At 43.8% G+C, this 17546-nt stretch overlaps 1 protein-coding gene across 1 annotated transcript in view; it reads right to left on the reverse strand.

Annotated features, from left to right (window-relative positions):
* Positions 1-614: 614 nt before the first annotated feature.
* FIGNL2 (fidgetin like 2) overlaps positions 615-17546 on the reverse strand; it is a 62154-nt gene continuing 45222 nt past the window's right edge. Inside the window, exon 2 of the mRNA XM_060252627.1 lies at positions 615-3613. Within this exon, the coding sequence (XP_060108610.1) occupies positions 1443-3602 (2160 nt within the window). The 5' untranslated portion in view covers positions 3603-3613 and the 3' untranslated portion in view covers positions 615-1442. The remainder of the gene's footprint in view (positions 3614-17546) is intronic.

Consider the following 17546-nt stretch of genomic DNA (forward strand, 5'->3'; position numbering starts at 1 on the left):
GAGGTAAAAAGCATCCAGACTATTGTACAGCAAAATTGACACTGCAAACAATGGCAAACAAAAGCCTTTGCAGAGTGCAATAGCACAGGGCCAGCCAAGAGATCCTTAATGTGAGAAGAGGGCTGTTTTAGATCCACAAGGTATGATTTTTATCCACCCTGTGTTTATACAAGGGTGTCACCTTTTAGAGAAGAAAAGTCTTCAGTACAGTTTTGTAACCTCTTTCACACCCATTAAAAACATCACTGCAGTCAGGAATATGTCATAAATTCTCATTTTGCCTCAAATTACACTTTGGAAAGCTTAAACTTGTATTTTTCTTGGCTTATTAGGACCAGACTGGAAAGCTCCTGTTATAGAACATAACAAAAGTGAAATGCTCAGAATTTGGAAATGGAATAGAAAGGTTCCTTCAAAAAGTGGTACTAGCCATGGCTTTATAAACTACAACACTAATACTTCTTACCATTTGAAGACACGTTACTCCACCAAAATGCTATGGTAAAAAATGTTTTCTTTAAAAAACAAATAAAAAGTTATGGCATAACATATTGTGAAAAGCCCCTGAAATACATTCAACTTTCATCTTTGTAACAACTTCAAGTTTACTCTTGTTTTCCTTTAATATGGGACACAAATGTTCATTAAAGTACATTTGTAATCCCTCAGATTATTTTAATTTTCCTTGAGTTTTTTTCTTTAAACAAAAACATTCTTTTTTGTTTTGAGGTAAATTATTTTTCCTGAGTAGTTAAAAAAAGAAAAAAATCACTACATACGTTACAAAAAAAGGCCTAGTACATTAAACGGTCTACATTTTTAAAAACGAATATTCCAAAACCCCTTCCCTCGAAACCCATTGATGCCATTTGTTTTAATAACACTGCTCTTGATGGCTTTAAAGAGCACCTAGGGCTCAGTTTCCCCTAGGAATGAGTCTATTATGGTATGGTGCACTGAATGACTCATAGTGCCATACCTAAGGAAGTTAAGAAGCAAAGAGAAATATTCAAGAGGTACGGTATTAAAAAGGAATGGGGAAGGGGGCAATACCTGGCTGAACACTTTACAATGCTGGTATGGAAAGGGCTGACTGGGAAAACAGATTAATAATAAATAGGTTATCCTGAGTTCATTGCGCAACTACTTTCCATTAACATAAGAGACCCAACAACCACCACACAGTCAAACTTTCAGACATTTTTGAAAAAAAAAAAGTGTGTTAATCAATATAGGGAAGGTCTTGCATCCAAAAAGTGTGACTTTTGAAAAGATGAGAATGACCTATCACCATTTCTCATTGGCAGGTGGCATGCCATCTCTTGGAAACTGTAGCACGCAGCGCCACAAAGCTTCAACAGCAAAAAGAAATTTTTTAAAACCTCAGAGCTCCCAAAAGCTTCCATTCAAGAGATCCAAGGTGATACAACAAGCAACAACCACTAATGTCGAGAACCATACATTTTATCCCATTCCATATACAAGTCCAGCTCCTTCTGAGACACAGCAGGGTGGATCTTGCAGAAAATGCTTTCAAAATCCTTGTAGGAGGTGGGCTGAAGCTGGCCTGGCAGGCTGTGCAACTTGTTTGCCCCAGCCTGCTGACAAAGCTGAAGGAGCTCACTGCCTGAATAGCTCTCAGTGAGTTGTACAATGGAGGCCATCTCCCTTTCACTGAGGCAGTAGTTCTGCTGGGCCAGAGCGTGGTGCAGAATCTGCCGCCTGGCAATGCCATCTGGTGGGGAAATGTAGAAACGCTTAGCAAACCTCCTCTGAGTGGGTTCATCAAGGTTGCCAGGCCTGGTGGTTGTTGATATGACAACCACATTCTGCTCGCCTGAGGTAGCAAGGTTATCCAGGTAGGAGAGTAGCTGGGACTTCAAGATGGCAGAGTCTTCCAGCAGAGATTCTACATCTGTGAGGAGAACAACAGAAGGCTGACGACAATTGGCCACAAAGAAAGTTGCCTGTAGGATCTTCTCGGCTTCAGCCTTCCATTTGGAGACCAAAGCTGTCCCACTGAGCTTTAACAGGGTGGATCCCAGCTGTGTAGAAATACACCTGCTCAGCAGGGTCTTCCCTACACCACGGGGCCCAAATAGCAAGATGGTTTTGGGTGGGCGGCTTACCCCAGTGTAAGCTCCTGGTCTCAGGATGGGCCACACTAGCTCTTCCTCTATGACAGCTTTGACAGAGACTTGCCCAGCGATGTCTGTCCACTGTACCGGTGGGCCACAGTCAATTATTTTGTTGTTCACCAACTCCAGAATGAAAGGGTCCATTGCTTTTGGCTGCTCTTCTACTGCCTGGTCACTGTTGTCACTGCTAAAACTTGGTGGTTTGGGCTGCATCCTGAGAGAAAAGGAATCTCCCCCATGCTCACCATTGGCAACTGGAGGAGTGAACTTCTCAAAACTCTCACTAGATCTCAGTGGGGCTTCTCCAACATTGTAAGCTGGAGAAACCAGTCCTTTCATGGGCTGGCTGCTGTATTTCCCAACAGGTTCCTCTGAAGCCACTGTTGTCACTGTTACTCCTGATCCTGCTGGCCTTTTGCCCCCTTTGAAAGGCACCTCAGAGCTTCGGTTGAATCCATTCCCTCTACATTCACCACTGTCGGACATCTGATAAGGGGACTTTGGTTGCTCATAGCTGTATTTTCGATACCTGCCTTCACTATCATCCTCACTACCAGCAATATCAAAGGCCTTCCTTTTCAGAGAGCTCCCTGACTCACCGCTGAGTGGAGGCACTGTGAGAGGGCTCTGGTAGCTGTACCCAGGGACCACAGGAGGTCGAGAGGACGGAGGAATGGGGGTAGGGGCAGCAATACCTGAGGGTAAGTATGAGGCTGATGGATGGGGAGGATGGATGGTTCCATAGCCAGGCTGGGGTGGGTAGCTACCTGAGGCATAGTTGTACATAGGTCCTGAGGAGCTGTAGCTGGGAACAAGAGTTGTGGAGGGATGGCTAGGTTGTAGGAGGCCTGAGCTGTGCAGGGTAGATGGGTGAGGAGGTGGAAGCGCTGAAGCAGTCTGGCTACAGTAGCCTGATGGCAGGTAGGCCCCACTGTAGCCTGAGGGATACTCCTGAGATGCCCCGAGAGTTCCAGATGTGGTGGGTCCCCCACAAGTGTTACTGGGATAAACTGAATCAGAGAGATTGCTAGCAACTACAGGGGAGGTGCCAAGACCATTACCCGGAGTGACAGCAGGAGGGACAATCCCTTTGGAACTGGATAATCCATCATGCATCGGAGTCAGAGGGTAGGCCCCTTCTGAGGTGTGTGCCATTGGCCAAGGCTCCATGTCACCCTTCTGACCATTGAGTGGCCCAAAAGCGCCATCCCCATAGGTGTTGAGTACCGATGGCCTGTCATAGGGAGAGTCCAGTACTCCAGAGTACTTCTCAGCATACCTCTTCAGGAGGTTGGAAGCAGTTAGAGCAGAGATGTCATCATTGGCCCAGGCATAGTTGAAGCGCTGTCGGTTGCTGTGGTAGAGGTCAGACTTGTGAGCAGGTGAGGAGGTGGTGGAGGAGACATCAAGGTGCTGCTCCGGCCACTGATTCAGAGGCTGAGCATGCTCTGGTGTCCAGTGCATCTTTGACAGAGCTAGGAAAAAGGAAGGGGGGAAATGCAAAAATTAGATCTTGTCTGCTAAAAAAATACTCTTATGAAATAAGTCTTGGGGATAACCACTGGTCTCATATAATTACTGATCACTTCCCCAGAATTACAAGCATACAAAGTGTGGCAACATTTAGCAACAGCTCTGTTAGGCTGAAAATTAGTGACTTGTCCAAAGCCACAGATTGAGTTTTATGGCTGAAGACCTGGTGACCAGTGAATTCTTTCTAATTATTACTTTATCAATCTCCCTATAATTCATTCAGTTAAAGGTACATTTGGGGGGGAAATGCATCTTGCCATTACATATAGACTGCAAGACTTCAGAGGCTGATCTGTTAGAACATGGGATGTCCAAAAGCTGGGATAAAACATGGCAACAATCCATGACCACCACCAGCTTCCATTGGTGTTTTACTGAAATCAACTCACTAAGGCATTGAGCTATCCACTGCAACCCCAAGATTTCTTTCCTAGTTACTTACAGCCTGTTCAGATTCTCTCAGTGTAAACTGGTCTGGCTTTGGGGAACGACACTGTCTGCATGGTTTTCAGCACTGTTAACAACAAACTTCGGTTTCTTCAAGTGCTCCCCCACCCCCACCCACCGGCCATTTCTGAACAAGTTGAATGGCTCCAAGTATTAGTAGTGAACTTTAGAGATGGTACTTCTTTCTTCTGTCCATTATAAAAACTGACTGTTTATTCTTACTCTCTACTTCCTGTCCCTAACTGAACATCCTTTAAATGGTGTGGGAGGCCTGTGGCTGCTCCTGCCACCTCTCCAACATGATATGAATCACACGGGCGGAGGTGGCGGTGGAGAGAGCAGCTGCTTGAGGACCACAGCTTCCACCTCCCTCCCCATGATTCAAATCACACTGGAGCGGTGGCAGGAGCAGCCACTGGCCTCCCAAGTCCTTTAAATCATGCAGGGGGTTGGCAGCTGCTCCTGCCATCCCTTGCACACAATTTGAATCTCAGGGAAGGGAGGGAGGGGGAGGCAACAGCGGGGAGAGTGGCAGGAAGGGATGGCCAGGCTGCCAGGAGATGGCAGGGAGGATGTGGGGTGGAGCTGGCTGCAAAAGGAACAGGATGGGAAGGGAAGACCATGGAGCAGCTGCGGGGAGGGGAGGCTGTCTGGTGGCGATTCGACAGCCCACAAGGATCCTTACTCTTCAGGAAGCAGTGGCAGGAGGGAAGGCAACAGGGGAGCTGCTAAATGCCTCCCCAAAATGAAAGCCCTCCCCCAATTTTTACATCCTGGCTATGGGTCTCCTCCTCAATATAGATGTGGAAGCATGCTATGGTAGTTAGATGGACTTTTATGGATATGGACAAGACTCCTCTCTGAACCAGTTTTAGCAGGTAACCTCTGTTACAGTTTCAGAGAACTGCCAGTTGCTCACAGAATAAGTCATACTGCTAAGGGCAGATTGCCAATGTTTGGGTGCAGGAAGGGACCCTGTAGAACAAGGCCATGTTCCCAGGATATATTTGATGCATGACATGGCCAGCAGTGTCAGGAATCATGTTTGTCTCATCCAAAAGTCAGCTATTAAGATGGCTGATGCATGTTCTTGTCTCATTTTGTAAAGAATCCTGGGGATTAGTGAGGGGGAATGCGTATAACACATCACCTATCCCATAGATTTGGAAAGTATCTCCCAGGGAGTTTTTGTCCAGCACATGGGTGTGCAAGGCTAACAGACTGTTTTATATGACCTTGAGCTCTAGTACTTTGATGTGGTGGAGGCTTCTTAGGCAGACCATATTCCAGAGACTGACATTTCCCTTATGTGCGTGCCCCAACCTGACAAGAAGGTATGGAGTCCCCGTTGGGAGGTTGGCACCTAGAGTGCACCAGTGAAAGAGGTTGAAAATCCTAATGAACCATAACAGAAGAGGGTACATGCGTAGCTGTGCATGGGGTACCATCAACATGGTGGAGACCATTAACCCTAACAATTTTTAAATTAATATGGCTGGCTGAAAATGTAATTTCTGGCAACTGACTATGTTTAATCTGACTGCCAAGACCATTTTTGGCATTGGGAAAGCTGTGACTACAGTGGAATGTAACCTGGTTCCTATGAATTATACTGTTTGGATGGGTTCCAAGTTGGATTTCTTTGAACTGACCTGTAGGTGCAATGCCTCAAGTACCCCAAGTAAGAGGCACAAGTCTGCTTGGAGCTTTGCCTTGGTACTGGATACAATCTGCCAGTCATCTAGGTAGGGATACACCTCACACCCCAGGCTTTGCAGGTAAGCAACTATCACTACTACTACTTTGGTGAATATGTGAATGCCACAGCTAGCTTGGAGGAAAGGTCTATGTATTGGAAATGACAGGAACCCCATTGGAAGTGAAGGTATTTCTAATGATCCAGTCTGATCTTTACAGACTGTTGGTGTAGTGGAGAGCCAGTTTGGTGTAGTGGTTAAATGTGCGGACTCTTATCTGGGAGAACCAGGTTTGATTCCCCACTCCTCCACTTGCACCTGCTAGCATGGCCTTGGGTCAGCCATAGCTCTGGCAGAGGTTGTCCTTGAAAGGGCAGCTGCTGTGAGAGCCCTCTCCAGCCCCACCCACCTCACAGGGTGTCTGTTGTGGGGGAGGATGGTAAAGGAGATTGTGAGCCGCTCTGAGACTCTTCGGAGTGGAGGGCAGGATATAAATCCAATATCTTCTTTCTTCTTCTTCTACATGGAAATACACATCTAAGCAGATCTAATGTAGACATAACACAGGAAAGATATCTGGAATAGATGTGTCCCTCTCAGGTCTCACCTGCCCTTTCTTTTTGACCAGTAACTATTCATTGTAGAACCCTGACTACTGATCTTTTGCACTATCACAATAGCTTTCATGCTGAGGAGGGTGTTGACCTCTGCAAGGAGTTCTAGAGAACAGACAGGAGGATTGGATGATGATGTGCTGGTGTGAGTTGTAGTTGTCACAACCTTTGCCTTGCAGGTTGGTAGGGCTTGGGCAACTGAGATCTGGCTTTGCACCCTTGCAGCAGGGAACTTCTTCCTCTGTTGGACAGGGGGTTAACTGGCAGGCAGGTTGGAATATGAAGTGTGAAGCATCAGATGACCTCTTCCTCAAAATATAGAGTAGTATGTTTGTAGTAAGGCTTAGATCTAGGAGCTAAAGGCACAGAAGGGATCATGTCTAAGGTTTTAGCCATAAGCCTCCATTTGGCCTTCATTTTGAAGGCCAGGAACTTTGCCAGTTTGCACTTGTCATCAGGTAACCTCTCTAGGTGAGGTGCAATGCCATTTCATAGGAAGAATTGGTAGTGGGCCATGATACATTGATAATTGGCTATTTTGAGGCCAAGGGTAGATTTTTCTGCCTACCCCATATAGTTTATGGTCTTCTTTATCAATAAGGACTTAGTGTTGATAATTGCCCTTATTTTTCCCTTGTATGTAACCTACGACCAAGGAATTAGTTGTGAGATATTGGAAACAAAAAGGGTATCCTTCCTTTTTGGTTCTATATTGATTTTCAATATGCCTAGCAGAAAGCAACAACAATACCAACATAAACAAGGTCTCAATATGGCTTCCAGTAAGTCATCCATTATAGGAAAGACAATAGGTCCCGTGTCCCTGATGGATAACTCTAAATATCAGATCCATGGCCCTCAAAAGCACACAGGATTCAGATATGTTCATTATATATATGGAGATCCTCACTCAGGGAGTATACAGATGACTCTGGCATAGCACCATGAAGTGGGATTTCAGAAGTGTAGTCTGGCTCTCTGTTCTCGCAAGCAGATTGATGGTAGTTAAAAGCCAGCTCACCTAGGGACTGTGCTTCCTCATGTAGATATGTCAGAGGATCCGAGTCATCCTAGAGAATAACAGACTACTTCTGCTTGATCAGAACTAAAGGGAGCATCTGGATCACAGCTCTGGTCATAATAGTCAGGTCAGAGGTCTTTGTATGGCAGTCAGGATAATGTCAAATACAAATCTATTGGATCTGATTGGACTGGTGGATCTGAATGGTAAGATCCTTCTGTTCATATGACAAGAGGATAAGGTGTTCCAACCCTTGTACTTCACCTTCTGAGATGGAGTGGGGCAAGTATCATGAATGACACTATGGAAAAGGCATTCTGTCAGACTGTCTCCTTGACTAGTTCCAAAGACAGTTTGTGAGGAGTCAGATCATTAGGATGAGAAATGGTAGGGGTGAACAACAATTTTTACATGAGTTAACTGCGCTTTATAAGTACTTTCCTTGCGTTCTGCATTTAGCTTTCTCTTCTTTTGTGTATGTGCAACAGAAATTTTTCCAAACGAAGAATATCTTCCCTGCTATATCCCACAAGACAAATGCTCTTCAGATGTTGTACTTTCAGGGAATCCTTTCCTTATTGAAAAAATTAAGGAAGGCCTGAACCTCAGCCCCTCCCCCACCCCCCCAGAAAATAATGTGCCGTGTTCTTGGATGCACACTCAACTTACATGACGTGCTCATTTGAACTGAGGACACAACCATGTAGCAAAGATTAATTAATGTTCTCTTTTTTATTTCTTTTTACCTTCTTTATTTTTTGGTTAATGCTTTTTATGTCTCAGCTTTTCACTGTTGGTTTTGTATATTTTTTAAATAGTGTTGTATGATCTTATATGATATCTATATGGTATTTACATGTACACATAAGCATCATGTATATCTGTGTGTAAAATGCCATCAAGCTGCAGGCAAGATATGGCAACCCCAGAAGTGGGCTTTCAAGGCAACTGAAAAGCAGAGGTGGTTTGCCATTGCTTTCCTCTGCTGAGTCTTCCTTGGTAAACTCCTTTCCAAGTACCAACCCTGCTTGGCTTTCTTGAATCAGGCTCTATCATGCAGCAGAGACCCACAAAGACTTGCTGTGAAGGGGAAATCCTGTTTCCCCACTGATCTCTGCTTACTTTTGCCATGTCACAGTTTCCCCCATCTTGCCCTTTCTGCCCACTAGCTTAATTTCTACTGGTTACAACTATCTCCCCAAACCCATTCACCCAGTGCAATGGGAGAAGAGAAATCCAGCCCCAGCTCTCATGCAATGGACACATATAGAAGGGCTTAGTGCACTTTCAGAAGCATCAGGCATCAGGTCAATCTCTCAGCCACAGAAACCAATCCTTGATACACTGTATGCAGGGAGAAGCCTCAGGGTTATCGTAGTTCGTCTTGAACACCCATGATGGCAGCCATGTTCTTGTGAGGCCTTCTCATGAGATCTCAGGGGTCTAATGCAATAAAACAAGATGGGGACCCACAAAGACTTGAAATGGAGGGGAAATCCTTTTTTCCCAAACTGATCTCTGCTTACTTCTGCCATCTGTCTCAGTTTCTTCCCCTTGCCCTTTCTGCCTGCCTGCTTAATTTCCCCTTGGGGGAGGTAATGTATATCTTTGCCTGCTCAGACATTGCTATCATTTTTTATTTCCTTTACTTGCCCATTTTTTTCTTTTGGGTTTTTCTGCAAACCTGGGGGTTTTTTCCTGGGTTTGCAGAAGCCAACAACTTTGCCCAAGGTATTCCCATTGTGCAGATTTTTTAAAATCACATAGGCAGAGCACAGGTGACTATTAGATATATAGAAGCTGACTCATCAATGTACAGATGTTGCTGAACAAATGCATATATTGTGTGGGGAAACAACAGCACATGGAAACACTGAATAGCTCAGAAAGAAAAGGAATTGAAGGTTTGCTTTGCACAAAGGAGAAACAAAATCAAATTAGAGATTTTCAGCTTGAAATTGTAAGGATTAAAATAACATTCAAATCACCCCTACTTCATACATACCTTATGGCTAAACATTAAAAGGGAAGACTAGTACCTCTGAGCCAGATGTCTCTCAGGAAAGTCTGTGTACTATTACTGGCCTTTACATGACAGAAGAACCCCTCAGAAGCTTCCAAAAAACAACCCAGTGTGGCACTCTGAACATTTATTCATTGTGTTCAAATTATCCTTAGGGTCACCTATTACTCCAAACTATAATTCCTCTTATATTAATAGCTACTGGCTCTTTTTTGCCAGTTTTGGGAGAGCGCATGTGGATTTTTGCTTCCTTTTCAAAGGGTATTCCTACACCGAATAGTTGCCAATATTTTAGAACCTGAGCTAGCTATGCTTACAGCTGTGCCTCTCCATAAAAAGGTTTTCAGATTTTGGATCACTTGGATCAAGGGCAACCAACCCAGCTTTCACCTAGCCAAGTGGCTCCTAGGTGCCTTTGCCTTCCCACCCACCCACCCCCTCCTAGCCTGGGCTCAGCTATTCCATAGCAAGCAGGCAGAGGAATGCACATGATGAAGCAATCAAGGACAGAGCTGATGGAATGCTAACAGCACATCACCAGTTACCCCCCCCCCCCACCCTCACTTAAGTAACGAATTGTGCTGGAGTGGGGTTTTTTACCCCTGCCCATAGCATTCTCTTCCTCCTGATCTAATGAGCAGAGACATTTCAGGAGTCTGGCTGAAGGGCTTGGCAAATTCCAAAAAGCTGTGGAGAGCGAGAAGAGGGACCAACCAGGAGCACCTACCACATTACACCAACATAACCATTTCCTGCCGATGGCACAGTGCTCTGCAGTCTGGGCACCAACCCAGCTCTTCTTGCATGTCCCTAGATTTCTATTGTTTGTGTGTGTTTCTGTGTATATGTAATTCTCTCAAACCTCTTCCTCCCACCACACACACACCATTCACTCTCTAATGTCCCTCCTCCTTTTCTCCTTCACAAAGGCCTCAGGGAAAGCTGAAGTGGAGGCTGGGGAGAGCTGCCATTCAGCCTTTAAGCCACTTTGTGGCCAGAGTACAATTAGATTACCTAATGCTTTAATTGACTTATAGGGCATTTGTCCTTCCACTGTGGATATCAAACTTACACAAGAGGATTTAAATGGCAACTTTTAACTTGGCTTTCTTCAACATCCTGCCTTCATTTATTCACCATTATATGAAAAGTATCACCATAAGTAAACATCTACAGAGAGATGAATCCCTGTCCCCAACTAAATAAATAAATACAAGGATATGGGGGGGGGGGGGGGGAGGGACTTTAGAAAAATGATAAGGCCTTCTAGTAAACAGCAGCTTTGGACATCCAATTTCAAGCCTAAATTTGTCTGGGGGGAAACTGGGGAGGAGGGGTGGCCATGATGTTCAAATGGCAGCAGAATCCTGTGTGCAACAGGAAGCTATTAAAGAGCAGAGAATTTCATAGCCCCTTGAGGAGCAAGAGAGAGATTTTTTAAAAATAGTGAAAGGCATTCAACATGGAATGAATATGACTCTAGCAGGCTGAAAGGCATGAACCTGCCTGACAGTCATAGGACTTTATGCAACATACAGTTCACATCAGAAGAGACAGGTTGGTTAGGAACGGAAATCCATAATTCCACCCTTCTGCATTCCTTCCTAAAACCAAACTGAGCCTCAGTTAGGATGCCAGAAAACCTAAAGTACCTAGATGCTCAAGCTTCTACAAAATGTATGTTGGAGCCCTAGGATGAGAAATATCCTATGCAAATCTAGCAGCTAAAAGGCTGAGCCTATTTTCCTAAAATCTGACAAACTAGAAAACATTAATAATTTTTCCTCAATCCCTAGCTCAAAACTTGGCAATCTAAACTGATTCCAATTTATAAAACACTACTGATCACATTTATTTCTACTGCAGTTTAGCTCAGATGTGTAGTTATTTGTAGTTACACTTGTTGGATATTATGCCATCTTTCTGGTATATCAAGTGTTCACAACTGGACTTTCTTGTATAGACAAGACAACCCAGTTGTGAATGACTGCTATCATACAATGATCACATTGTACCTAATGACATGTGGGTGCAATCTGGGAATTGTCATTTGAAGAGATACTAACTTTAGTTCTTATGTTTCAGGCTAATGAAAATTTCTTCAGTGATTCAGAATTACTTATAATCTTTATGTTGAGAGGCTTTATTCCAGTGTTTTCAAAATACTCCAGCACACTTTCTTTGACTATTCTCTGGCTCCTTTGGTTTTCAGAAAGCTGGTACACTCTTTCCAGTACCCAGACCCCTTCTCTTGAAACACTAATACTCATCTTGAGTTTTTAACTGACTTAAGCTCTCCAAAGGCATTTTCTAACTACACTAGACCAAGGATCTCTGCACTCTTTAGCGCTAACTCCCTATTTGACTGGGGAGGGAAATTCTCTCTCTAGAAGAATTGGCCCGAACAGAAGTCTCCATCTAACTACCTACTCATCCTTGCCAGTTTTCCCCAGTTGTCTGTGTTAAACTGCTCTCAGAATTCTGAATGCGTCAGCACTCGAGTCTTCTCAAGCTAGGGATGAAATCAGACTGAATTCTTAGCACCCACTTCAGAAGTCTCTCTCTGCTCAGCTGGTGCCAACCAATCAGATCTCTTGGAGCAGCCTGTCACTCAAGGCTCTCTGACTCTGAAGAATTAACCCTTCACAGTCCTTTATTTGTTTACACAGCACTTCTAAGCTTTTAAAAGTGCCGTCCATCACAGGGTGATTAACCACTGGAGCAGCATCCCAAGGAAGAGAGCTGAGGATCAACATTATGCTTTAACAGAACACACATTTGTGGAGACGATTGTATAATTTCTAATGAGTTTGGGCTGAAAATGATCTCTGCTGTGCCTTCTTATATTGGAATATGACCACAGATACATCTTTACAAAAAGATCTGCCTCAGGTCTTGAGATACTCAGGGAACAGCATAAATATTTCAAATAAACAATCCTCCTCTGGTACTGAGAATGTCAAATTGAATTTTAGAAAAATCACATCTAACAGGGGAAGGGGAAACACTGTGAATGCAAGGTTAAGGTTATTGTTGATGCAATCTAAAAGCAAACAAACCAAAACTAAAACCAATCAAATACCATTAAAAATATAAGAAAATGGAGACAAGAGAGACCAGGAGTGGAGGGGAATGGGGCCAGGAGAGAGGAGAAATTGGCAAACATTTGAAATGGAACATGAATAAGCACTGCAGAGAAGGCAGATGTTTCAATGCTCTCCCTTGGCAGTGTGAGAAAATTACTGTCCAGTGACCAAATGGTATGTCAGTTTCCCACCCTCTCAGCTTGCCCATTATCTAAAGCACAAGACAAAAGGAAGGGGGGCTAGTCAGGAGAGAATCCCATTGTCCCCTCGCCCTCTAATTATGGAAATCTGGTTAATCTATTCAGGAGCAACTATGGGCTAGGGTGGGGGGGGGCTCTTTTAGCTCAGGCTCACAGCAAAAGGTTTCCAACTGTTCAGTTGAGAATACTTCTCTCTGTTATTTCCCATAACAACAACACTGGTCACTATTACTAAAGTCATCAGAGGGCAAAGTGCTGCTTCTAGCAAGCAGACACAGCAGCCATTGTTGAGCCTATACACCACAGATACATTTTGCAAACAGTGCTCATTGGCACATCGTATATTCTACACATATGCACATACGTACACGGCACTTGATAAAGTGGATGCTTTATAGGGCATTTTAAGCCCACACACCAATGAAACATGAATGTGCAGTCATGCTACACACAGCACTCCTGCACTGAAGTGCACAGCACTTAAGAGGCAAATGGATTTTTAAAATCAGGAAAGATGACTGAGATCAGACTTGCCCTGCAGCAACAGACAAACAAAACAACACTAAATTCAAAACTGGTCCCTCTTGTTTAGCTGCTTAGGGAAAGGCATCTAGCTTGCATCTAGAAATGAATGGTGGGAGAGCACCTCTTCTTTTGAACAGCACAGGTTAATGGTTCATCGCAAGCCATGTGATGGGAAATAGTGGACAAAGTCATATTAAGACAGAGAACCAAAGTTAAAACTGTGTTTAAAGACCCATGCATTTCAATATCTTCCATTAAAATTCATAGCATTTAACCTGGCTAGGATGATTCTTTATTTTTTATTTTTAAGTGTTCTTTTTATTAAATCAAAGAAAGTACATATAGTTATATGCTATCTGAAAATATTCTATTGCAATGTTCAATTTTTTTTTAAAAAAAAAAACCTAGTTCTTCACAAATCTTTCTGACAGTGGGTTTCATGCCTCCCTCTTTTAAATCAGCTTGGTAAGAAATGCCACATTGCAGATCTGCTTATACCAACCTTAGTAGGACTTAGCAAATGTCATCATATACATACATTCCCCCTGTATTATCCTGAGTTCCTTTTATCCAAGTAACAAAGGATGGCTGACACGGTTTTTCCTTCTCCGAACAACCTTGTGAGGCTGAAGGGGATGAGAATGGGCCAATCCTCCTGGAGCTCACAGTAGGCCCTGTAAGCTCTTGGAGGATTGGCTACATCAAGAGGGTGTGGCCTAATATGCAAAGGAGTTCCTGCTACAAAAAAAGCCCTGAGAATGACCAGTCCAAGTCACTCAGTGAGCTTCCTGGCAGATACAGATTAGAACCCCAATCTTGCACTTTACTCACTATATCACACTGGTTTATATAGATGGATTTCAGTGCAATACTTCAAAAGATCAATTCTAGAAGTTACAATCATAAAGCTTTTTAGCAGGTTTCTTTTTACCATGATCCAAAAGAAACTTGCCATACACGTGGAGAACAATCCTAAACAGGTCTACTCAGAATCCTACTCAGGTCTTCTCTATGGGGCTTACTACCCCAAAAGTAAGAATGTAGTGTGAGAAGAGCAACAGGGCAGTGAGGTAAGGTCACTTTGCTTTTTCAGCAAAGGGGCAGGTTCAGAAAGTCCCCACAAAAGCTCTCCTTTATATTCTCTCCATCCAGTCTTAAGACAAAGCTTGTGTAGCCCCCACACCGCCACCAATTGGTCCTCTGGTGTCCCCAGCATGTGTGAAAATTCTCCTTTCCCCATCTCCCCCCCAACCTGGCCCAGCCTTCCTGGCCCTCCCACTTCAAACAGTTGACCCTTCAGTGCTCAGCACAGGCTTGTCTCACAAAGAAAACCCTCCCCACAACTGAGGCAGTAACTTGGTTCATCCTGTCAAGTGGGCATGATATCATGCTTATGCATGTCAGTTAATTCCATGTTGCCTCCTGCTGGGTTAAAGGAAGTTCCTGAGTCTGAAAAGGTTGAAGGTCATTTAAACACTCTTACTCATGATCATTCCCATAAGGTTTCCAGCAAGACCAGAGAAATAAAATCACCTAGACATCTCTCAAACTGCCTTATCTCTTGCAAGCTCCTTCTGAAGCATTTGTTATAAGGATACCAGGGCTGCATGCACCGTTTCCATTCCATCTTGCAACTCCCATGTTGTTATCCACAAAGGTGGTGCAATCAGACATGTGCATATACTTTGCAAATCACATGGAGAGAGAAAGGCTGATCATTAAGAGAAATTTTGCCAATATATTCCACCAAGCCATGACACTCTCCCCAGGCTCAGTGCTACTTGGCTGTGCGTGGCTTTGCATAAACAACATCAATTATTCACAGTGAACCGTTTGCTCACATTTAAAATAAAAATAAAACAAAATAACTTCCTGCTTGAAGTGCTGTATTAATGTAATAGAAGTTCAACTGTAACTACAATGAGGATCACTCCAATTCCCTTCTCCATTTTGTTCACTCCAAGTTTAAAGATGAGAACCAAAAAATCACATAGTCAAACATCTGCAATGACTCCATTTATAATATCTCTCTTATTTTATCCTAAGGCAGTACTGAGTTCTTTCCACCGCGAAGCTAACAGAAGATTTCAGAATTTTGATTTTTTTTTTAAGGGAATACCTTTCTATTTAAAAACAACCTTCAGCAGATGATACAGAAAATCTCTTCCACAGACTTGCTCCATAACCATGTGCTTCTGGAAGAGAGTTGTTTTTCATATAAAAGATACTCTGGGGTCTGGTTTTCCACACTGAATTAATAAGTAATTGGTTCAGTTCAGACATCATACAAAACCATGATTTCATTAAATTATCAATGCTTAGTATATGTAACCATCTGAATGTTCACAAACTTCACTAACTTTTATCAGCTGTGGCCTACCAAACCAGGATCTGAAGCTGATGAATTAAACACAGGTAGATTTAACTATAGTGATGTACGAATACAGAATCCTAGCTTAATGCATGTTTAATCCTGGCTTGTTCCTTCATGGTGCTTTCCCAGACTCCACAATGAGAAGGCAAGGAAACCAGCATTAATCCAGGCAAGTCAGAATTTGAATGATCATCTGTGAGCAGAATTCTAGTTTCTGAAGTTAAACATAGTTTAAACAATGGGTTCCATGTAATACCTGAGCTGACCCAAAGTCTAATTAAATTGGAATCCAAATATATACCTAAACTATATGCAGTTGGGGAGTTCTTTTAGAAACTGGTTTGTAAGAATATTTATTTATTTATATTTAGATTTTTGACTGTCATTCCTGCGAGCCGGGCTCAAAGTGGTTAGAAACAAAATTATAGATTACAAAAAAGTAAAACCAAAATAAATAGAACAATAAAGACATTACAGCACTCAGAAAGAGGGCATCTGAATCCTGGTGGCACGGCTATCTCGCAGGGGGAGTGGGAGGGTCAAGATGAAACTGTAGCTGCCCTCAGCCAACTGCCTGGCAGAACATCTTAACTTACAGGCCCTGCAAAATGGTAATATGTTCCACAGGGCCTTGATGGAATTTGGCAGAGAGTTCCACCAGGTTGGGGTCATAGCAGAGAAAGCCCTGGCCCTGGTTGAGGACAGCCAGATATCTCTTAGGCCAGGGACCCTCAGCAGATTTTGGCTGCAGAGCACAAAGTTCTCTTGGGGGTGTACCAGGACAGGCAGTCCCGAAAGCACAAGAGTCCCTGGCCATTAATGGCCTTAAAGGTTAATACAAAGTCTATGAACCTGATCTGCTTCTCCAATGGAAGTCAGTGCAACTCCCACAGCACAGGAGATATGTGAGCTGTGTACAGGGTCCCTGTAAGAACCCAGACTACTGCATTCTGTACCAGCTGGAGTTTCCACATCAACCTCAAAGGCAGGTCCATATAAAGGGAGTTACAGCGATCTAGTCTGTAGCTGACCATTGCATGGATCACAGTGGCTTGGTCTGGGCAAGACAGATAGGAGGCCAGCTGCCTGATTTAGCAAAGTTGGTAAAACACCAGCCTGGGCCTCCATATTCAATGAGGCATCCAGGATCACCCCCAGACTCCAGATGGTAGATGTTAGTTTCAAAGACATGCTGCCCAGAGCCAGGAGTTGAGGTCCCACACCAGCATCTCTCCAGCCCAGCCACAGAACCTCCATCTTAAAAGGATCCAGTCTCAATCAGCTCTGCTTTAACCATCCCACCATGGCCCTCAATCCCTCACCCAAATTTGCTGGGATGGTATCTGGCCAACCATCCATCAACAGATAAAGCTGAGCGTCATCAGCATACTGATGGCAACCCAGCCCAAAACTCTGTACCAGCTGAGTAAGGGGATACATACAGATGTTAAATAACATTGCGGAGAAGATGGCTCCCTGATTCCCACCACATTTTTAAAGTTATTTATTATTTTCCATTTATATCCTGCCTTCCCCACAAAGCAGGCCCATATATCAGGAGATGCCTAGGGGACACCCTCTCTCCCAGCACCACCCTCTGTCCCCAACCATGGAGAAATGAGAAGAGCCACTTCAGAACAGTCCCATGGCAAGGCACTGAGCCAAAGGATTGTGATCAACCATGTTGAATGCTGCTGTAAGGTCAATCAACAACAGCAGCACCAACCCACCTAGATCCAACTGTCTATGAAGTTCATCTGTCAGGGTGACCAATGCTGTTTCTGTCCCATGGCTGGGGTGGAAGTTGGACTGGAATGGATCCAGCACTGATGTGTCATCATCTTAAGCTGTTCAGCAACAACTTAATTACCTTGCCCAGTAATGATAA

The sequence above is a fragment of the Heteronotia binoei genome, chromosome 13 (assembly GCF_032191835.1).
Source record: "Heteronotia binoei isolate CCM8104 ecotype False Entrance Well chromosome 13, APGP_CSIRO_Hbin_v1, whole genome shotgun sequence".
Lineage (NCBI taxonomy): Eukaryota > Metazoa > Chordata > Lepidosauria > Squamata > Gekkonidae > Heteronotia > Heteronotia binoei.